At 42.3% G+C, this 23,478-nt stretch overlaps 2 protein-coding genes across 3 annotated transcripts; both read left to right on the top strand.

Moving 5' to 3' along the window:
* The first annotated feature begins 9,887 nt into the window (after nucleotides 1-9,887).
* On the top strand, nucleotides 9,888-11,629 carry LOC121554586. The gene is made up of 6 exons (XM_041868215.1): nucleotides 9,888-9,945; nucleotides 10,100-10,465; nucleotides 10,629-10,979; nucleotides 11,141-11,260; nucleotides 11,359-11,408; nucleotides 11,510-11,629. Exons 1-6 carry the CDS (start codon nucleotides 9,888-9,890, stop codon nucleotides 11,627-11,629), a joined length of 1,065 nt encoding a protein of 354 aa, XP_041724149.1.
* Nucleotides 11,630-20,661: 9,032 nt separating this feature from the next.
* Nucleotides 20,662-22,419, top strand: LOC121554585. 2 transcript variants are annotated; one of them, XM_045211776.1, is made up of 6 exons: nucleotides 20,662-20,712; nucleotides 20,833-21,198; nucleotides 21,300-21,644; nucleotides 21,744-21,875; nucleotides 22,014-22,063; nucleotides 22,182-22,419. In XM_045211776.1, exons 1-6 carry the CDS (start codon nucleotides 20,667-20,669, stop codon nucleotides 22,323-22,325), a joined length of 1,083 nt encoding a protein of 360 aa, XP_045067711.1. In that variant the 5' UTR covers nucleotides 20,662-20,666; the 3' UTR covers nucleotides 22,326-22,419. The 2 variants fall into 2 exon arrangements, with proteins under 2 accessions (XP_045067711.1, XP_041724148.1); XM_041868214.2 differs by lacking the exon at nucleotides 20,662-20,712 and having other exon boundaries at nucleotides 20,822-21,198.
* The last annotated feature ends 1,059 nt before the right edge of the window (nucleotides 22,420-23,478 follow it).

The following is a 23,478-nucleotide window of genomic DNA, read 5'->3' as shown; positions in this document are numbered from 1 at the left end:
AATGTACTGGGCTGTACGCACTACCCTCTGTAGTGCCTTGCGGTCGGGGCCTTAGCTTAGTGATGAGCTTGGAGGGCACTATGGTGTTGAACGCTGAGCTGAAGTCATTGAACAGCATTCTCACATCGGTGTTCCTCTTGTCCAGGTGGGAAAGGGCAGTGTGGAGTGCAGTAGAGATTGCGTCATCTATGGATCTGTTGGGGCGGGATGTGAATTGGAGTGGGTCCAGGGTGCTCTGAGTACGCGTCCTGGTAATCTGTCTGGCCCTCCGTGATAGTTTGCAAGCCCTACCACGTCCGACGAGCGTCAGAGCCAGTGTAGTAGAATTCGATCTTAGTCCTGCATTGACGCTTTGCCTGTTTTATGGTTCGTCGGAGGGCGTAGTGGGATTTCTTATAAGCGCCGGATTAGTGTCCCGCTCCTTATAGTTTACTCAACTTTCCGGTCCAAGTGTAACCTGAACAATAAAAACATTTGGGGCCAAAACTTAGCTACAACTTCAGTCAATTTAAAATGTAAAAATATGTTTTTGCTCAACCTGTCTCATATGTTCATTTAATTATAAATTATTATTTGGGCATCTTAGCTAAAAAAGGTTGTGCAAATAGTTACTCACACACAGTGCTTTTAAAATACAATTTCAACTTTCATATTTGTCACATATTGTGCATGTTTATTCATACAGTACTTAATATTCAACATGTCCTCACCTGGGATTTGAACTCACAACCTCTTGGATCATGGCTACACCGATCTTCCAGCTATGCCACCATGTCTGTGTCAATTATCAGTTAATCTGAATATTCTCTCATCATTGATTAGATTTTTCTTATTTATGCAATTTTACTTTTTTCTGTATAGTTGTCTAATGTTTGTGGGACATATTACTCTGTTTTAATTTGACTCCTTAATCACTATGATAAATAAAATAGTTTTTCTTGAGTGTACTTTTAACAGAGCTGAGATTTACTTTGAAGTGCAAAGTGTAGCAATACAGGTGAAATTAGTTATTGACATAGAGAATAAGATTGACTGCATCATCCATCCTAGAATCTAATATGAGGACAGCAAATGTGCCAACGGAATGCTTAGCACATTAACTTAGCTCATTTTCAAAATGTCAAATTTATTTGCTCATATCTGAAGAGTACATTATTTGTGTTTCAAGTTTGGTCCCGGTTTTGGTAACTCAGTCTCGGACTACAGTGGTCCGTACTGGGGATACCATCACCTTGCACTGTTCTAATGTTACAACGGTTCCAGTACACACAGCCTGAATTAAACAAGTTAACGGATCAGAGCCTGTGTGTATCTTGACTATAGATGGCTCACATCCATCAACAGTTTGGCACAACAATGGTTTTAAAAGTAGTCATTCTTTTTCGACACCTGGTAGAATCCATGCCCCAACGAATTGAGGCTGTTCTGAGGGCGAAAGGGATGCAACTCAAAATTAGAAAGGCGTTCTTAATGTTTTGTACACTCAGTGTAAATTGAGAGCAAACCACAAGCACACATTCTTGGGGTATTTCTCTCTGACTAAACGTTTTCATGGTAACACAACATAAAATGAATGTTTGTGTACTGACCGAAATTACTCTTTACTTATTCAGATGTCGAGGCTCAACTGCAACCACAAAATAGACAGGTAATAGAAAGTGTGATATTTACTTGATTTATATACATGACTTCAAGATAAAAGTACTTGGATTAAGCTATTTTTTAGAAGTGTTTGTTTTCTTGATACAGTATTTGCATGTTTTGTGTAATCTTATTATTTGCTTTCTACAGGAACCGGGTCAGGACCCAGACTCTCAAAACTACGCAGCGTTGAGATTCCGTTAGAAGAGGACAAGGAATAAGAAGACCGCTAAAGGTCAAATGATGGAGATGGAGCATGTTGTGTGCGCTGCCACAAGATAATGTCTAAAAGTTTTTATGTTGATATCAGTGCAGCACAGAATATCTAATGTAATACACTGAATAGTTGTTTTACAATAGACTGTTGCTGTGCTCTGTCCCCCTATTTCAAGTAGTCAAACATTCCCCTTGTGACAGCCATCATGGTTAGAGTCTGAGGTAGAGTAGGAAGGGCCAGTGAGGAACGCATCACTTCCTCTTGTGTGAGTGACAGGAAGGAGCAGCTCAGTGTTGAGTGAGACCTGCTGAGGTGAACATCACTGGGCCTCTCTTGACATTTGTCTTAGAGACAGTGGAATACATTTTTTTAAAGAACAACTATAGAATAGATTCCCAGTATTTTACCATCTTTTTACATTAAAGATGACATAGCCCTGGGGTAATATATCTAATTCTGTGTAAATAAGATTAAAATAAGATTTAGAACACAACAAAACTGCCACAAACTGGGCCCTTAAACCAAGCTCATAATACTTGTGGTAATATACTGTACTGTATAGTTTGTGTGTGCATTGTTGACTCTCTCTCTCTCTCTCTCTCCCTCTCTCTCTCTCTCTCTCTCTCTCTCTCTCTCTCTTTACACCACTCTCTCTCTCTCTCTATCTATCTCTCTCTCTCTCTCTCTCTCTCTCTCTCTCTCTCTCTCTCTCTCTCTCTCTCTCTCTCTCTCTCTCCCTCTCTCTCTCTCTCTCTCTCTCTCTCTTCACACCACTCTCTCTCTCTCTCTATCTCTCTCTCTCTCTCTCTCTCTCTCTCTCTCTCTCTTACACTCACTCTCTCTCTCTCTCTCTCTCTCTCTCTCTCTCTCTCTCTCTCTCTCTCTCTCTCTCTCTCTTCACACCTCTCTCTCTCTCTCTCTCTCTCTCTCTCTCTCTCTCTCTCTCTCTTCACACCACTCTCTCTCTGCCGCATCTAAACCATAAAACAGTTGAATTTAATTGAATGCATGATGTACAATGGTACTGTATGGTGGACACCTGGGGTTTGGGACACCTGCACACCGCCATCTTCTGTTTAGTACAATAACTATACTTTAGTGGGCTATGTTCAAAATGACCATAAAATATGTTCTATTCAACATCTTCAACACTTTGGAGCACTTGTAGGCCTACTTCAATCACAGTGCATCCATGGTGTATTTACATGCACAATGAATGCATCCATAAACAATAGACCTACTGCTCTAATGTTGAGTGTACAGAGGCAGGTGTCAATGCTCTCTGCAGACTCTCATCTGATGCATTCGCTGCAGACACAACATCCTCGGCCTGTGGTCAGTGTCACCTCACTGGTGTGAACAGGGATGGAAAAACACACACATCATACAAAGATCTCTGTGGGCCGAAGTTTCCACTCAACAACTAAACAAACAGACATCATGCCTTCGCACATTTGGTATAAACTTTTCTTTCTTAGGTACTTTTGAGTTTACACCTCGTATTTCCTGTGACATTATGTGTTTTATGTGTTATCGTTTGCTACCAATGCAGTTTGATTAGCATGCAGATAATGTGTCTCATTGTGTTTCTAAGGCCTGTGATAAGCCTTGTGATGTCTTTGGTCAACATACACTTGTTTTATTTCTGTATTTGTTCTGAACAGAGGGATTTGGAAGAAGTTGATAACCAAATGTCACATCTGTAATTTGACCTCTTACACTTATAGCCCATGGTTTTCATGTCCTCATTGTTTAGTAGAATAGGAGGGTGCATTGAGGCCATGCACTTATCAAGGCTTATTTTACTTTTACCAAAACCATGATCTACCTACCACAGGAGGCTGCTGAGGGGTTAATAATGGCCAGAATGGAGCAAATGGAATGGCATCAAACACCTGGAAAATATGTGTTTCATGTATTTGATGTCATTCCACGGATTCCGCTCCAGTCATTACCACGAGCCCATTCTCCCATTTAAGGTGCCACCAACCTCCTGTGCTACCTACACTATCAACCAAATTACAAGTGTGCTTCCAAAATGGCACCTTATGTGCCTTGGTCAAAAGAAGTGCACAATTTACTGTAGGGCAGAGATCATCAACTAGATTCAGCCGCGGGCCGATCTTCGATGGTCGGGGGGACGAAACATAATTCCAAATCATTTGGATCACAGCATCAACCAACTGACAACTGTGCTTCCAAATATTGTGGACTACATTGGGCCCTAGTCAAAAGTAGTGCACTGTACAGAACCTTAAAGGGTTCTTCATCTGTCCCCATATTATAACCCTTTTAAGAACCATTTTTTGTTCCAGGTACAACCTATTTGGTTCTAGGTAGCACTCTTTTGGGTTCCATGTCGTACCCTTTCCACAGACAGTATATATATATATATATATATATATATATATATATATATATATACACACATTTCTTATCATGTGACTATCAGGCTCTCCAAGTGGAGTTCTCCTCTGCTGTCTGACCATCTTCATCATCATCTACACCACCAGGAAATAGATCAAGCTAAGGCCAATGTCTGTAGAGTTTAGATGGGTTTTGCAGTAACTGTTGGATATATAATTTGACATTTTAGTCATTTAGCAGACGCTCTTATCCAGAGCGACTTACAATTAGTGAGTGCATACATTTTCATACTGGCCCCCCGTGTTTCATATTGCATTTTTTTTAATGAATGGCTGCAACCTGGTATGTGGCTTCTTTTTGCATGAATAAATATCCATTTAAACAGCTGAGACTGACTAAAATAGACTTCTTCCTTCTCTTGTGTACATACTGAATGTTTGTATGAATGAATGTGTGTGCAGAGATCGTGCAAAGGGAAGATTTAAACTGACACAACACGTGGGTGTTACCATACTAAACCCAACCACCCACGCATGCACACAGTTAGCTGTTCACAGGTACCTGAACACGTTGGTCTCCTGTAATCACAAAACGAGGCCACTACTATGCTTTGGACAGGCGTGAAAGCCTTCTACACACCCTCTCTCTATGTGGTTTTCAGCAGGATGTCTGTGTGGTGTCACTGTTTTCTCTGATTGTTGTTCACGACAATGACAATTAGCAACACAGTCCACTGACATGTAAGCCGATGCCATGCAGACCCACACAGTGTCTTAACACCAAAACTTAATAGATGGCCAGGTTTAATTAATTATTGGATAACATTAGCTTATAGTGTCTAAATAGGATTTTTCTATTTATCCCAGGCTGCAGCCAGAAGGTCTTCCCAGTTAACTTTTTACACCCATACTAAACTGTCAGGTGTTACACTTCAGTTAGAACATGATTCTGTGAATGATAGGTAATGAGACTGACATGCAATGGACTTGTTTCATCCTGTAGTGTACGTTATTCCCCCATATACACTCATGATGCTCCACCCCTGTTACCCTGGTACAAATCAAGACCTGTTGTAAAGACAACTGAGTTTCAGACCAAGAGCATATACAGGTCCATGTGCTGTACCTGTAGCGCTTTACTGTTTGTACTCTGTTTGAAAATGTATCATATGCTTGCCAGATAACAATTTATTTATTTGATATCTTGTTTACTGAAGAAAATGCATCTGTTTTCACAATGCAACCTCATGAGTTACCTATGCACATAATCAGATATCACTGTATAGGAAACAGATTTACTGACATGTAGACTTTCTTGTCAGGTTGGAAAAGGGACGAAGCCGGACATCAAAGGTAAGTGATACATCTTACTTTTGTTTATATCTATTGTCAAACTGTATACAGCACTAGTTCTTTAGATCACATAAGAAAATGTGCAATCCTCCATATAGTTACTATACTATTGTACTATATACAAGCGTATATGTAGTTACTATACAGTACTTCTATCACCAGATGTTCGACGAGCAGGTGTCCACATACTTTTGTTCATGTAGTGTATGTATTATACACCCTATGGAAGAATATTACTAATTAATTAATTAATTATTTATATTTTTTTCTATTTTGTGATCAGCGACAAGGGTGAACTGGCCATCTAGTATTTTGGGCAAATGCCAGATGGGCTGGTTCATTTTAAGCCCAGTGGGCCTGTCTAAATGCCTCAAGGGAAAAAATGGGCCAATGTGGGGGCCTAAATGATACAAATGGGCCGGTGTGGGGGTCTCAAGGAAAAAACTGGGCCGCTGTGTTAGAAATGCCAAGGCCAATTTCTAGTCCCAGGACGCCCTTGACAAGAGAGCGCATAGATATGCTAATGTTCATGTTTTAATACATTCATAGACATTTCTATAGTAGTGAATGGGAAAGCAGCCGTACGTTTGGGCCACAGGAGGTTGGTGGCACCTTAATTGGGGAGAATGGGCTCATGGTAATGACTGGAGCGGAATCAGTGGAATGGTATCACATGGTTTCCAGGTGTTTGATGCTATTCCATTTGCTCCATTCTGGCGATTATTATGAGCCGTTCTCCTCTCAGCAGCCTCCACTGGTTTGGGCAATTGGTGTGCCATAACCAATCAGCTAGAGTAGGCCTTTTTTTTACAAATAGCCCATGCCATTCACTTTGATGTGGCACTGCACTGGACTGTGTTTACAGGCAGCAGAACAGCACAACTTTGTTTAGATCATTGTTCAGAAAGCAGCAGCAAAAGTGTCAAAATAAACCAAAGTGGTTTTCTGCGAATATATAAATACTACAGGAGTTTTACTTTTGGGAACTTTACAGTCCTACTGATCAAACAACCAACAGGTAGGCTATCTCTCCCACAGTTGCCTATGCACAACAACAACAACGATGTTAGCCTGAGCCAGATGAGCTAACATCTAGCAAAAGGAACGATAGGTAAATCCTCTAAAACTTTTTCAACGTGTAGTTGACAGCAAAAACTGCACTGTGAATACGATGGGGAATAGTAGACTGCAGCCTGCCCCTTGTCCCATAATAACCCATGTTTTAACAAGTGAATGAGATTTACAGCTTGCATGCCTGCTCATTTGATCGATTGCAAATACATTGATTGACAAAGAGATATGCTAACAGTCGTTCAAGTTTAAGTAAATGGTAGCTAGCTTAGTTAGTGTCAGGTGTCAGTGTGTAGGACGGAGTCAGGCGCAGGACATAGAACTGAGTAAATAATGACCTTTACTCGGAAAAGCAATACCCACTCCAGCGCTTTCCCCAACAAACAGGAGATGAAGGCGGGCGTTGGCCCACTCCAGCGCTTTCCCCGACAAACAGGAGATGAGGGCGGACACTCTCTCGTATCCCGAGGGAGCTGGGTGGACAGTCGCCAGGTAGAGCTCCACCTGGAGCAGGAACCCCTGGCACCCGGCAGCCATCCCATCATAGGCCTTCGGGAGCGAGAGCCGAATCCCACTGGGTCCAGGTGACGGAGGGGTGGAAAGCAGTGTGGGTTGAGGTGAAGTTGATGGGGGTGTGGGAAAACCCTCTCTCTCCCATCGCTCCATGGTGTGCAGCACGCGATCCATCGCTGTGCCCAGATTGTGGAGCATCGTCGCGTGCTGCTGTACGCGCTCCTCCACCGGTACCGGAGGACTGGGTGCACCTGCTGACTCCATAGGTGGTGCGTGATTCTGTCAGGTGTCAGTGTGCAGCGGTAGGATGGAGTCAGGCGCAGGACACAGAACTGAGTAAATAACAAACTTTACTCTGAAAAGCAATAAATCTATACAAATGAAATACAAATGCTCACAGCAGTACATAACACCAAACAAAGAACAATCACGCACAAAACCATGAGGGAAGCAGAGGATTAAATAGTGAAATAATCATAACGTCAAGACAAAACAACATAGAAAAAGAAACGTAGATCGGTGGCAGCTAGAAGACCGGTGACGACGACCGCCGATAGCCGCCCGCACAAGGAGAGGCACCAACTTCGGCGGAAGTCGTGACAGTTACTCACATTTTTTGGTAGATCATATCAATAGCTGTAGCCACTGAAGTGAAAAAAATATATATAATAAAAAAAATTTGGGAAAAGTCTGCCACTCCCTCACTTGTCCAGGTGATAACATAATATTACATTTACATTTACATTTTAGTCATTTAGCAGACGCTCTTATCCAGAGCAACTTACAGTTAGTGAATACATTATTTATTTTTTCAGGAAGCATCCTTCCAGCAGCTAGCTAGCTACAGTACAAGGCTCTGTGTCATTTTAGGTTTTAGCTAGCTAAATTGTTTGGCTAGCTATCAAGCTATATAGCTAGCTTCTTTAATAAGTAGGTCTACATAAATAGATAATCTATAGCCTTAGCCACGTAATGTTACTGCATGGCTAGATTGATTGTGTTGAGCTTCCAAATCATTGCCCTTTTCGTCCGTTTTTGTCCAAAATATTGAGTCCCTTACAAAAAAAGATTGCAGTTTTGAAACTGCAGTAAAAGTGCAGTAACTGCAGTCGACTGTGGTATTTTGGAAGAATTAATTGCAGAATAACTACAGTGTACTGCAGTTGAACTTAATTTATACTCCACTGTAACTGCAGTCTTTTTCATAAAGGGTGAGTGAAACTAATACAGTTCATCCCCTGAATGGCTGGAGGCAGTAAACAATGTAACATTACCAGCTGTGATTTACAACCTGATGGCAATATTTATTAGACTACTTTGTGATTTATTGGTGAATTTTATTAATCATGCATTGATTGCAACAATTTAATTCTGCCAACAATGCCTTACTCTAGGTCATGTAATTTTGAGTCAAATATAATCCACTTTTAAAACCTGTTAGATGGTTGTGAAGCATGAAGTGCGAATTTTATATTTTGGACCGATATCTGTTTGTTTCATTTCTGCAAAGTAGTTTAAACGGTGTCAGTTCCAAGTTAACTTGTAGAGTTTAACTGTTTTCTTCTCTTCTCATGCTACTAACACCCCCTCAGACACATAGCAACATATTTACAGACACTCTGTGGTCTGTATCTAAGCTTTGTTAGGGCCTGCTGGCCTATTGCACACAGGACACTTGTCTCTCTCTCTCTCTCTCTCTGTTTTTTTCTACTCTCTCTCCCCCTCTCTTTCTCTCGCTCTATCTCCCTCTCGCTTCCTCTCGCTCCCTCTCTCACTGTTTTTTTCTCCCTCTCCCTCTCTCTCTCTCTCTCTCTCTCTCTCTCTCACGATCTCCCTCTCTATCCCTCTCCATCTCCCTCTCTCCCTCTCTTTCTCTCTATCCCTCTCTCTCGCTCTCTCGCTCTCTCTCTCTCTGTTTCTCTCTTTCTGTGGTTTCCGGCTGGATGTCTCAGAGCTGTTACCTCTCTCATACTGAACTTAGTCTATACTCCACTAGTTCTTCAAGTTAACCATTTTAGTAACCAACAATAAACCAACTCTTGACATTAAACTAAACTTTTGATGAGGCAGCTTTATCTATTCATAGTCGACTGAAATCTTTGAAAATACACAATGAGAGATTTATTAGGTAATTTGACATAGTGATCAGTAGTTCTTAGTCAAACACAATCCCTTTTTTAAGTGTGATGATAGGCCACTAGGACCTTGGACCTGCTCAATAACAATATCATAGGAGGACATTCTATCCATCTATTCTACTAAGTGTAAATCCTGAATGAGACATCACTAAAGGAAGACTACTGTATTGTGTTTAATGGGTTTTTTACATAAATGTTTTTGGTGAGGTGAAGTGACTTTGTGGTGATAGAAGCCCTGGTGGATGACATTGTCATAGCATGCATGTTCCCAAAAAAACTATGAATCTCTTATACTACAGTAGCTGCAGTGATCAAGAATAAGGGATGCCAAACTTCAATAATAAGTACATCATTTCTAATAAATCTATAATGATCAGAATCTACCTATAAAACAACTATTCTGAGTTAGTCCAGCCAGGATAATCTGTGAGACAGAGCTGTACAATACTCATGAGAAGGACATGGGTGCGCCTGAATGAGGTGTCAACATAAATGCCGCGTCCAGGTCGACCAATCACCTATAACTCCATTGTTGAAGTGTTGTACATAAGGGTGGAGTTTTTCCACTCAAGACAAGTTGTGAAGAGGATGACAACTTTAAAGATGATCACACTTTGTCATATATTTCCTCTTCTTGTAGAGATGGGTATGTCAATCTTTTATATTTCTCTGCTTATGCGATGTCCAGACTTGATTTGGAGACACAAGGTTTCCAATTATTGTTTTACAGACACTTTGACAATCCAAAGTTGTATTTGGGGTAACCTATAGCATAGTTAATATATTTTCATGTTCTCTAGTTCATGTGCTAGCTGGAACTGAGTCTTCATCCATACGTCAAGAGAGTGGTATCATGTCAGCCAACGTTGGAGACACAGTGATTTTGCACTGCTTTCATGAAAGCGACATGGCAGTATTGTTCTCTTGGTACAAGCTAACCTTGGGAGTTAGACTTCAGCTCTTCTCAACTGTCAATAAGTTTGAAAAGAATGCAACATTCTACCATGAGTTTAAGGATAACACTCGCTTCTCAGTGGAAAATGGCCAAGAAAAGAATCACCTAAGGATCTCAGACATGCAGCTGTCAGATTCAGGCACATACTACTGTGGGAGCTCTTATAGCAATAAGATGGAGTTTGGAGAAGGAGCCATTCTCATTGTAAAAGGTAAAAATAACATTATTTTTTTAAATATGAATTTAGAGATATAATGTGTAAGTATGAGGTATTCTCTTAAGCAGATGAGATTTTATTTTAACAAATGATCAGTTAGAACATTTGCTACCGTGATATTCTAGAAATGATGTGGGTTAATTCACCTTTTTGTCAGTTTCAGAGTCCAGAAACATGACTGTGCTCCAGCAATCTGTGTCTGAGTCAGTCCAGCCAGGAGACTCTGTGACTCTGAACTGTACAATACACACTGAGACCTGTGCAGGAGAACACAGTGTCTATTGGTTCAGACATGGCTCAGGAAAATCCCCTCCAGGAATCATTTACACCCATAGAGACAGGAGTGATCAGTGTGAGAAGAGCCCTGAGACTGGGTCTCCTACACAGAGCTGTGTCTACAACCTCCACAAGAGGAACCTCAGCCTCTCTGATGCTGGGACTTACTACTGTGCTGTGGCCTCATGTGGGGAGATACTGTTTGGGAAAGGGACCATGCTGGACATTGAGAGTAGGTTAAAGAGCTAAAATGTTTTTTAATCAAAGTTATTTACTTTGCAGGTGAAGTCTCAATCCAAAGTCTCTTAAAAAAGACATACTTTCAGACTAGACAATCTACAGAAATATATTATCTATATTTAGTTCTATCTATCACTGTTTTAATCATCACAGACCATAGAGCAGACCCTCTTCTCTTGGTGTACTGCCTGGGTGTAGCATTGGCTCTTTCGTTCATCCTGATCATTATCCTTGCTTACATCATGTACAAGATGAACAAGAGAAAGTGCAGAGGTAAGTGATTAAATGTTGCTATTCTTTGATATCACCATCTCTAGATGTAGCAAAAGTGGAAGACTTGGATTTATATTGTTTTGTGTCGTTGTTCTCAGAACTGGTCTCTCAGACAAGAGGTCCTACAGTTTCCCGGTCAGGTGCAGGGGTAAGCAGGAATCTTTTTGTGTTGTAATGAAAACACAACCTCAGTCAGCTTGCAAAAAATTATTACATTTAACGTTAAAAATGCTGTTCTGTTTCTCACAGGCCCAAGATGGAGACAGTCTCCATTATGTAGCTCTGAATCTGAGCAACAAGAAGAACAGGTCTAGAAGACAGAGAAGCAACATGGTGGAGGAGATGGTGTACTCTGGGATTAGACAGTAGAACTGGATGAATGACACAGTTGTCATGTTATGCAAGATAGCTCTTTATTAACTAGATATATGTGAATGCTTCAGTACTCTTTTAAGTGTAATACAAAGTACAAATAATTGAACGCATTGCTTCTCTGTCCAAGTCATTTTACATTTGATTTGCATGTGTAAAGAAAACAAAGCATTTCCAACTGCTAAACCAAATTAATTAGAATAAGTTGAACTCAATGCATTCTGTCCACACACCACTGTGGTCATAGTGGAGGATGTTACTGTGACTTTCCACTATTGGAAACTAACCTTTCATATACTTTTAACACAGGAAGACTAACCTGCAGCAACACACTGCAATCTACTTTCCTTTTCAGGGCCAAAGTACTGTTCACACCCGTTAGTGCAACACTGGTCTCTACACACAGTGCTTATAATGTAAAGGTCAATGTCTTCTTATTTATGTTAAGTCAGTTAGTCCCTTGCATCATTTCACAGTAAATATCATGCAGTTGTAGTATAGGAGGTTTCTTCTTTGTTTTCTCTTTAAGACATAGGCCTACTTATTGCATGACACACACCCCCTCACATACACAGCAATGTATTTAAATGTACTCTGATGTCTGTTATGAACAAAACACGAGGCTGTAGTTATTCTACGCAGGACCCTCTCAGTCTTTCTTTCTCTCTCTCTCTCTCTCTCTCTCTCTCTCTCTCTCTCTCTCTCTCTCTCTCTCTCTCTCTCTCTCTCTCTCTCTCTCTCTCTCTCTCTCTCTCTCTCTCTCTGTCTCTGTCTCTCTCTCTCTCTGTCTCTCTCTCTCTCTCTCTCTCTCTCTCTGTCTCTCTCTCTATGTCTCTCGCTGTCTCTCTCTATCTCTCTTCTCTCTCTGTCTTTGTCTGTCTCTCTCTCTCTGTCTCTCTCTCTTCATCTCTCTCTCTCTATGTGGTTTCAGCAGGATATCTCAGTGGTATCAGTTAGTTGTATGACATACTCTTTTGCTCTTCATGTTGCCCTTTTTTATCAACAATAGAACACTATTTTTATGAGGGATATAGTTATCTATACATAGTCTACTGAAATCTGTGAAAAACCACAATTAACTATTTTTTAGGTCATTTGACCTAGAGATCTGAAGTACGTAGTTAAACACAAACCATGGTTTGAAGTGGGATGTAAAGTGTCATCATCATCTGGGCCAAGAAGAAATAGCCTCCTTCTAATTATATAATGGGAGGGCTTTTATTCGTCCATACATTAGAGAATAAAAAGTATATGAGATTCTGCTGGTTAAGCAACAACGTTTCCTGTTTCTCTGTGTTATGAAGTGAATGTGTGGTAGTCATAGAGGCCCTAGAGGATGACAGGGTCAAGACATGTGGCCAACCAGGTCCCAACTACTGTATGACTCCCTTGGACCATAATGGCAAGACAAACATTAAGTAAAGGGATCCATTGACTCTTGCTGTTGTGCCTTTTACTTTGGGTGGACAAACCCTCTGTTGGCCTGCTGCAGTACATAGTATTGTAGACAGCATGAGCTGTAGTTAGACCTAATAAAGGATATATCCACAGTAGTCACATTGTTTAAAAAATAAATCTGAACATCCACATATTCAAACTTGCTATGTGATAAAGTTGTGCAACACAGAATCAAGCTGTACAACAACTTGAAAGGACAGTGTTTGTTCCATTCATGGCCTACTGGACGGCCCATCGAGTGTTCAGCCAATCAAATCTGACCATCAAAATCAGACGGTACCTGAGATCAACCAATGAACACAAATGCAAGTTTCCGTTCTTTTCTGTAGAAAGACTGCATTTTACACAGGTCAATCTCGTCCAGTGAAGGAGCAGGCAAGACGAATAAGCTCCTCACCTTTTTTTAAATCTGGAAAGCATGGAAGTAACATCTAGCTCAATTGACTAATGTTATACATGTTTACTTTACATTTAAAGTGCTTACTATAGACGTTTGGTAAATGTTTTAAATGTAGTAAATATAGTTGTTTTTTCAGGTGCATTTCCAACACCAGTTATTGTTCAGCCCACCTCTTCCCAGAAAGCAAAGCTGGGAGGCAATGTGACTATTGAATGCCACATGACCAGTGAGAACACAAACTACATGGTAAGGTACAAACTCACCACCGGCATGGTGCTTCAGTACATCGCTAAATCTTCTAAGTACCTGAGTGATGTGCTATTCTACAATGAATTTAATGATGGGTGATTCACTGTGATGGCTGTCAAAAAAACATTTCACCTCAACATTTCTGCCACAAAGTAAGAGGACATTGGGACCTACTATTGTGGGAAGATGTTCTTGAATCACATGCTGTTTGCTCATGGAACCATGTTAATGCTGACAGGTGAAAATATTACAAATACTGTTTTTTTATTATATAGTACTTACTTATATTCTTTATTACACATTTCCATAACCATGCTTTTTTGTGCTCTACCATTCTTAGGCACAACGTCAAAATGCAATACACACTGAGACCTGTGCAGGAGAACACAGTGTCTATTGGTTCAGACATGGCTCAGGAGAATCCCATCCAGGAATCATTTACACCCATGGAGACAGGAGTGATCAGTGTGAGAAGAGCCCTGAGGCTGGGTCTCCTACACAGAGCTGTGTCTACAACCTCCCCAAGAGGAACCTCAGCCTCTCTGATGCTGGGACATACTACTGTGCTGTGGCCTCATGTGGGGAGATACTGTTCAGGAATAGGAATAGACTGGAGATCAAGGATAGGTGATACATCTAACATATCTGTTTATATCTATTGTATAATCTACATTTTACATTTTAGTCATTTAGCAGACGCTCTTATCCAGAGCGACTTACAGGAGCAATTAGGGTTAAGTGCCTTGCTCAAGGGCACATTAACGTCATTTAGCAGACGCTCTTAGCCAGAGCGACTCACAAATTGGTGCGTTCACCCTATAGCCAGTGGGATAACCACTTTACAATTGGGGGGGTAGAAGGATTCCTTTATCCTATCCCAGGTATTCCTTAAAGAGGTGGGGTTTCAAATGTCTCCGGAAGGTGGTGAGTGACTCCGCTGTCCTGGCGTCGTGAGGGAGCTTGTTCCACCATTGGGGTGCCAGAGCAGCGAACAGTTTTGACTGGGCTGAGCGGGAACTATGCTTCCGCAGAGGAAGGGAGCCAGCAGGCCAGAGGTGGATGAGCGCAATGCCCTCATTTGGGTGTAGGGACTGATCAGAGCCTGAAGGTACAGAGGTGCCGTTCCCCTCACTGCTCCATAGGCAAGCACCATGGTCTTGTAGCGGATGCGAGCTTCAACTGGAAGCCAGTGGAGTGTGCGGAGGAGGGGGGTGACGTGAGAGAACTTGGGAAGGTTGAACACCAGACGGGCTGCGGCATTCTGGATGAGTTGTAGGGGTTTAATGGCACAGGCAGGGGAGGCCAGCCAACAGCGAGTTGCAGTAGTCCAGACGGGAGATGACAAGTGCCTGGATTAGGACCTGTGCCGCTTCCTGTGTAAGGCAGGGTCGTACTCTCCGAATGTTGTAGAGCATGAACCTGCAGGAGCGGGTCACCGCCTTGATGTTGGCGGAGAACGACAGGGTGTTGTCCAGGGTCACGCCTAGGCTCTTCGCACTCTGGGAGGAGGACACAGCGGAGTTGTCAGCCGTGATGGCGAGATCACGGAACGGGCAGTCCTTCCCCGGGAGGAAGAGCAGCTCCGTCTTGCCAGGGTTCAGCTTGAGGTGGTGATCCGTCATCCATACTGATATGTCTGCCAGACATGCAGAGATGCGATTCGCCACCTGGTTATCAGAAGGGGGAAAGGAGAAGATTAGTTGTGTATCGTCAGCGTAGCAATGATAGGAGAGACCATGTGAGGATATGACAGAGCCAAGTGACTTGGTGTATAGGGAGAAAAGGAGAGGGCCTAGAACTGAGCCTTGGGGGACACCAGTGGTGAGAGCACGTGGTGCGGAGACAGCTTCTCGCCACGCCACTTGGTAGGAGCGACCGGTCAGGTAGGACGCAATCCAGGAGTGAGCCGCGCCGGAGATGCCCAGCTCGGAGAGGGTGGAGAGGAGGATCTGATGGTTCACAGTATCAAAGGCAGCAGACAGGTCTAGAAGGACAAGAGCAGAGGAGAGAGAGTTAGCTTTAGCAGTGCGGAGAGTCTCCGTGACACAGAGAAGAGCAGTCTCAGTTGAATGACCAGTCCTGAAACCTGATTGGTTTGGATCAAGAAGGTCATTCTGAGAGAGATAGCAAGAGAGTTGGCTAAAGACGGCACGCTCAATAGTTTTGGAAAGAAAAGAAAGAAGGGATACTGGTCTGTAGTTGTTGACATCAGTGGGGTCGAGTGTTGGTTTTTTGAGAAGGGGAGCAACTCTCGCTCTCTTGAAGACGGAAGGGACATGGCCAGCGGTCAAGGATGAGTTGATCAGCGAGGTGAGGTAGGGGAGAAGGTCACCGGAGATGGTCTGGAGAAGGGAGGAGGGGATGGGGTCAAGCGGGCAGGTTGTTGGGCGGCCTGCAGTCACAAGTCGCAGGATTTTATCTGGAGAGAGAGGGGAGAAAGAAGTCAAAGCATAGGGTAGGGCAGTGTGAGCAGGACCAGCAGTGTCATTAGACTTAACAAACGAGGATCGGATGTCGTCAACCTTCTTTTTCAAAGTGGTTGACGAAGTCATCCACAGAGAGAGAGGAGGGGGGGGATTCAGGAGGGAGGAAAATGTGGCAAAGAGCTTCCTAGGGTTAGAGGCAGATGCTTGGAATTTAGAGTGGTAGAAGGTGGCCTTAGCAGCAGAAACAGATGAAGAAAATGTAGAGAGGAGGGAGTGAAAAGATGCCAGGTCGGCAGGGAGTTTAGTTTTCTTCCATTTCCGCTCCGCTGCCCGGAGCTCTGTTCTGTGAGCTCGCAGTGAGTCATCGAGCCACGGAGCTGGAGGGGAGGACTGAGCCGGCCGGGAGGATAGGGGACACAGAGAGTCAAAGGATGCAGAAAGGGAGGAGTGGAGGGTTGAGGAGGCAGAATCAGGAGATTGGAGGGAGAAGGATTGAGCAGAGGGAAGAGATGATAGGATGGAAGAGGAGAGAGTAGTGGGAGAGAGAGAGCGAAGGTTGCGGCGGCGCATTACCATCTGTGTAGGGGCAGAGTGAGTAGTGTGGGAGGAGAGCGAGAGAGAAAAGGAAACAAAGTAGTGGTCGGAGACATGGAGGGGAGTTGCAGTGAGATTAGTAGAGGAGCAGCATCTAGTGAAGATGAGGTCAAGCGTATTGCCTGCCTTGTGAGTAGGGGGGACGGTGAGAGGGTGAGGTCAAAAGAGGAGAGGAGTGGAAAGAAGGAGGCAGAGAGAAATGAGTCAAATGTGGACATAGGGAGGTTGAAATCCCCCAAAACTGTGAGGGGTGAGCCATCCTCAGGAAAGGAACTTATCAAGGCGTCAAGCTCATTGATGAACTCTCCAAGGGAACCTGGAGGGCGATAGATGACAAGGATATTAAGCTTAAATGGGCTAGTGACTGTGACAGCATGGAATTCAAATGAGGAGATAGACAGATGGGTTAGGGGAAAAATTGAGAATGTCCACTTGGGAGAGATGAGGATTCCTGTGCCACCACCCCTCTGACCAGATGCTCTCTGGGTATGCGAGAACACATGGTCAGACGAGGAGAGAGCAGTAGGAGTAGCAGTGTTTTCAGTGGTAATCCATGTTTCCGTCAGCGCCAGGAAGTCGGGGGACTGGAGGTTGGCATAGGCTGGGATGAAGTCAGCTTTGTTGGCAGCAGAACGGCAGTTCCAGAGGCTGCCTGCGACCTGGAACTCCAGGTGAGGGGTGCGTGCAGGGACCACCAGATTAGAGAGGCAGCAGCCACGCGGTGTGGTGCGTTTGTGTAGCCTGTGCAGAGAGGAGAGAACAGGGATAGGCAGAGGCATAGTTGACAGGCTGTAGCAAATGGCTACAAAAATGCAGAGGAGATCGGAATGAAATGAGCTAAACATCTGGGAGAGAAACTTCTACCTCAGAAACTATAATTGTTTCACTGAACCACCCGAGCAAAAACTCTACCAACTTCCACCTTAGAAATCAGAATTGTTGTGAACCACAGCGGTTCAATGTTTAAAGGAATAGACTCAACCCACTTTATTCAGCTAGCTAACTATGACACCATAGCTAACTAGCATGCTAGCATCCAAAAAAAAACACAGTTTAGCACCAACACTTGGTCACAACAAACCACCAATAGTGGTTTGTTGTTTTTAACGTTGGCTAGCTTTAACTCCCAAATATAACTCTCCCAACTTCCACCTCAGAAGCTATAATTGTTGTAAACTACAGCGGTTCAATGTTTCTAGGAATAGACTAACTCAGTTTATTCAGCTAGCTAACTAGGTGCAGTATTATTCCGTGAAAATCGTCCGGGCACCTAGTCATAAGACGCCACAGCCAGCTAGCATGCCGGGTTCCAACAACACGGTTTAACGCCAATACTCTGCCACAACAAACCACCAGTGTATCAACGCGCAAGCAGATCGTTCGTGTCCGTGTCGAACGTTGTGGGTTAGTCCCGACAGCTTGAGCGAGTCCGTCGTCAACTTATTCAGCCAGTTAGTTAGCTAGAATAGTTAGCAAACTAGCTAGCCATTGCTTTCAGACAAAGAAGAACCCCTCCTTTCACGGCACGAACACACAGAGAGAGCCAAACGAACGTTAACTAGTCACCCATGTCCCAAATTCCTTGAACGACTCGGGCTATCAATATGTAAAAAGCAAAACAAATGTAGGTTATGACTTACCCCTAGCAGCTACTGTTAGCTAGCCAAGTGCAAAGCTAGCCACTGAATTGACTCAGCCAGTTCGCGTCTGTTCACACGGTCGTTCCAGCTATTGTTTACTAGTAGCCAACCAGGTAGCAACAAGCTAGCTAATGTTTCAAGCACAGTAGCCACTTGCTACCTAACGTTAACGGTTCAGACAATGAGGTTAGGAAAGAGCTGAATGGTAGGCAATTATTGTATGTAATTATTGTAGGCAGCCAGCTGGCGTAATTACAGGCACTCTCAGGCGTGAAATAACTGTACCGTTGCTAATAGCTACTCGCCAGCTAGTCCCGGTGGTGGGTTAGCTAGCTAGCTTCGTGCTACGCTGGGCAACGCTGGGCACAGCCGAATACAATACTAACCTACAATAACTACATACAACAACCCACAATAACTAACTACAATCTAAATACGTAGTTTAAGCCTTACTCGACAAAGCCCAAGCTATGTGTAAAGCCAAGCTGACCCGACGCCAAGCCAAGTTGACTCCCCGTCCGTGAATACTTAAACAATACGTAAACAATACTTACCTACAATAATTGCCTACGGAAACCTACAATAACTACCTAAATAACTACCTAAATAAACTACCTACCTACGATCTAAATACATGGTTTAAGCTTTACTCAACACCATATGAGAAGCCAAGCTTACCTCCTGCTAGAGAAAACACAACCTCAATTCCCTCTCTGTCAAACTGCTCACTACACTGCCCTGAAGTTCACTGACAAGAAGAGTAATAATAATAATATGCCATTTAGCAGACGCTTTTATCCAAAGCGACTTACAGTCATGCGTGCATACATTTTTGTGTATGGGTGGTCCCGGGGATCGAACCCACTATCTTGGCGTTACAAGCGCTGTGCTCTACCAGCTGAGCTACAGAGTACCAATCCCAGGAGACAGAGGAGAGAACAGTGAGAACAGAGAGAGGAAGAAACCATCTACTCTGGAGTGAGTAATCAAGACAGGATGTGACATGTGAGGGTCATCCAATCAGCATCATTCTAGGTTAAGCCCCACCCCTCCTCTGAACTCCACTTTGATCTTGACTGTTCCAGTGTGAACTGGCTATTATATACATTTCTCATTTGCTGTAGGATGTCATTGCAGGGGCCTAGCTTCACCTAATACAAATGTAAAATAAAGCTGATACTAGGATGATTTCAGAAGTCTCACATCCTCAGCAATACAGGCTGAGGTTGACTGACTGCATACATTTGTTTTTGTAGAAGTGTACAACAAAATGTATATATTGATTTTGCAAATGTCTGAGCTCTTACTTTTCATGATAATGGTTGTAACATGGAAGTCTGTAACCTGCCTTTATGATTGTGTGATAGTTCAATAAACATATTTTTATTTCCTAGTTAAATTACTTGCCCAATTCTTACCACTTGCCCAATTCTTACCACTCATTCTAGGTTAAGCCCCACCCCTCCTCTGAACTCCACTTTGATCTTGACTGTTCCAGTGTGAACTGGCTATTATATACATTTCTCATTTGCTGTAGGATGTCATTGCAGGGGCCTAGCTTCACCTAATACAAATGTAAAATAAAGCTGATACTAGGATGATTTCAGAAGTCTCACATCCTCAGCAATACAGGCTGAGGTTGACTGACTGCATACATTTGTTTTTGTAGAAGTGTACAACAAAATGTATATATTGATTTTGCAAATGTCTGAGCTCTTACTTTTCATGATAATGGTTGTAACATGGAAGTCTGTAACCTGCCTTTATGATTGTGTGATAGTTCAATAAACATATTTTTATTTCCTAGTTAAATGACTTGCCCAATTCTTACCACTTATTTGCACCAGGTATCAAAGGATCACATCTTATTTTGTCAAAAAGGTGCCAACCTCACCAGGGTTCACTTCCTCCTGAAAGCTTGAACTGCTTCTACAGACATGAAGAGAGAAATACAATGTAAAGCCCCTGTGTATGTCAAAGAGGACATATGTACCAGTAGTCTCAGCCACTGACCCAAATGATGAAAAAATACAAACCAGTAACTCTGACTTTAAGTCATTTGAAGGGCTGATCTAACTATGGTATGCCACAGGACTCACGTTAGATTGTAGTTTTTATCACATGTTTTATGCCTATTCAGACAGCCAATAATATCACTTAGTTCAGAGTTTCCGCCTCCTTCATAATGATTACCCGATGAGTGTCATCATATAAAAGGTGCCCCGTTGTCAGGCCCACACACTTTACAGTGCAGAAAGGACATTAAAATGATGATTATGTATTGGACAATATTTTTGTTTAACGCCAATTTGGGTAAGTAAGAAATATAAATGTGGATCCTTTTGAATGACCATGTAGTCTGAATAATGATAATAATGTATAATTCTGTACTATACCTTTGTCTTTGATTTATTCAGTTTGTTTGCATCACAGGTTGTGCACTTAACAACGATGTAATCCAACCAGACCCTGTGATGGTTACACACCTGGGACAAAGTGTATCTCTCACTTGCTTTTGTCAATCTAATTTAATGGTCAGAGTCTCTTGGTTCAAACAAATTGTTGGACAGAAGCCTCTTCTCATGGCATCATCATATTATCGCACTCAAAAGGCTTTTTATTACAACAATTTTACCAAGGACTTTAATGAGACTAAACGTTTAAGTGTGAAGAGAGGAGTTGACAGCTGTAACCTGACCATCTCCAAGACAGAGTCAGGGGACTCAGCTACATACTACTGTGGTGCTATGGAAGTGGGCGAAGTCAAATTTGGAGAAGGAACTTTTTTAATTGTCAAAGGTAACTTAAGTCGGTTCCTAAGTGAGTTCAAATAATGCTAAATTAATTCATCTAGCAGGAAAATAGAATGTACACACCATGATCTTACTCACTCTCTTTAGATTCAGGGTCCAAGAGCATGTCTGTGATCCAGCAGCCTGTGTCTGAGTCAGTCCAGCCAGGAGACTCTGTGACTCTGAACTGTACAATACACACTGAGACCTGTGCAGGAGAACACAGTGTCTATTGGTTCAGACATGGCTCAGGAGAATCCCGTCCAGGAATCATTTACAACAATGGAGACAGGAGTGATCAGTGTGAGAAGAACCCTGAGGCTGGGTCTCCTACGCAGAGCTGTGTCTACAACCTCCTCAAGAGGAACCTTAGCCTCTCTGATGCTGGGACTTACTACTGTGCTGTGGCCTCATGTGGGGAGATACTGTTTGGGAACGGAACAAAGCTGGACTGTTAGTGATATTTCTGACATTTCTAAAATGTCGTAACATTCTATGCCTGGTTGAACAAAATGTCCTGAATTTCCTCTATCACTGTCTGTATTTCTACAGATGGTTGTAAGGAGGACCATGTTCTCTTGGTGTACTGTTTGGGTGTAGCGTTGGCTCTTTGTGTCATCCTCATCATTGTCCTTGGTTGTGTTTTGTATAAGATGACCAAGAAAACATCTCTGCTGTCCCAAGGTAGGCATTATCATTGCCCACAATATATGCTTAAACTGGTGGTACAGTATACATTACATGTTTTAGTTGTGAAACTGGGTTAATTCATTGTATGATGAAGATGTTGATGATGATTATTCCTTCATGTTTGTCTAAAAGGAACGCATCCTCAGCTAAGTGGTACGGCAGTCCCCAGTTCACATAACCAGGTATGTAGACCTTATGGTGAACTATTCTGAGTATGACTTTGATTAACTGTAAATTATTCTATCAAATTATCAGGTCATTTCCTGATGTCTTTGGAATTTGTTTTGCTATTCCTCTTAGGATCAAGAAGATGATGACACACCCACGTCGGTCCATTACGCTGCTCTGAATGTCATCCACAAGAAGCCAAAGACCCAGAGACAGAGGAGTGCCATGGAGAGAGACACTGTGTATTCTGGGGTGAGGTGCCAAAACATGGACTGAAACATAGATTTACCTCCTTTAAGACTTGCATTGCTTTTTCTGTTACACATTGTGTTTTTATCATTAGAATTGTGTTACAATTGCTTGTATTCTGTCAAACTCCTTTTTACATTACTGTTGTGATACTGTTGTTATAAAATAAAACATAAATTCACTGTTATTTAGATGTATTGTTTGATTTTCACTCATATTCTTCAAGTTAAACTGAGAAGTTTGTAGGGACATTGCATCCAGATTACATGTTGTGCATAATAGCATGCATAGAGGACATTCTATTGACTAACACTTTCAGTTGTCTCAAACTCTTTTTAAGCTGTATCCTGCATCAGATCTCTGTGGTGTTCTGAAGGCCCTAAATAGATTTTCCACACAGCTTAACTCCTTTCTAGCCCCCAGCAATGACCGCCAGTCCTCACCACACACTGTCTTCACACACCTCAGTGCATCAAAGCCACAAACATCCATGTTACTGAGGGCACAACTCACTCTCTTCATGAGAAAAGCCTGAACTAAAAATAGACTTCTTAGCTGAGTATATTTTGAAGAGAGCTGATATTGTTGAAAATATAATCCAAATATGACAATGTACACATTGTAACTAAGAAGTTTTCACAAGCAATACAAAGTAAGTCGCTCTGGATAAGAGCGTCTGCTAAATGACAAAATAAAAAAAAATGAAAGTCCCCATAACTGCCTTAATAGTAGAGATGGCAGCACATTTTAGAATGGACAAAATGTTCAAATTAATCACCAAGAATCGTTGACAACTTATTTTCCTGTGTGTAGTCATAATAGCTGTCAAGAAATGCTCAACAAAGACAATGTTTGGTTAAGAATCTTTAACAAGGTAATTTATTACATGCATATTACACATCTGTATCATGTTATAAATCCATTTCAGAATCATAGTGTCACATGCATCAAACAGGCTAGGTAGTCATCATCACTGGATCATTACTACCAACATCAATTAAGTTATTATAAATTGTAGCTTAGTTAACAGGAGGAGCCACAGCATCACTCAAAATAAAATGGGTAGCAGAGTGATCTCTATATGACAAAGATAATGACTCGTGTTTGTGTGTAGTTTTATATTGAGTTCCAGAGAGTAGTTGAATAAGTATTGGAGAGAACCTATTTATTCAAGTCATCT

The sequence above is a fragment of the Coregonus clupeaformis genome, chromosome 39, assembly GCF_020615455.1.
Source record: "Coregonus clupeaformis isolate EN_2021a chromosome 39, ASM2061545v1, whole genome shotgun sequence".
Classification (NCBI taxonomy): Eukaryota; Metazoa; Chordata; class Actinopteri; order Salmoniformes; family Salmonidae; genus Coregonus; species Coregonus clupeaformis.
This window is presented reverse-complemented; position numbering and strand designations above follow the sequence as displayed.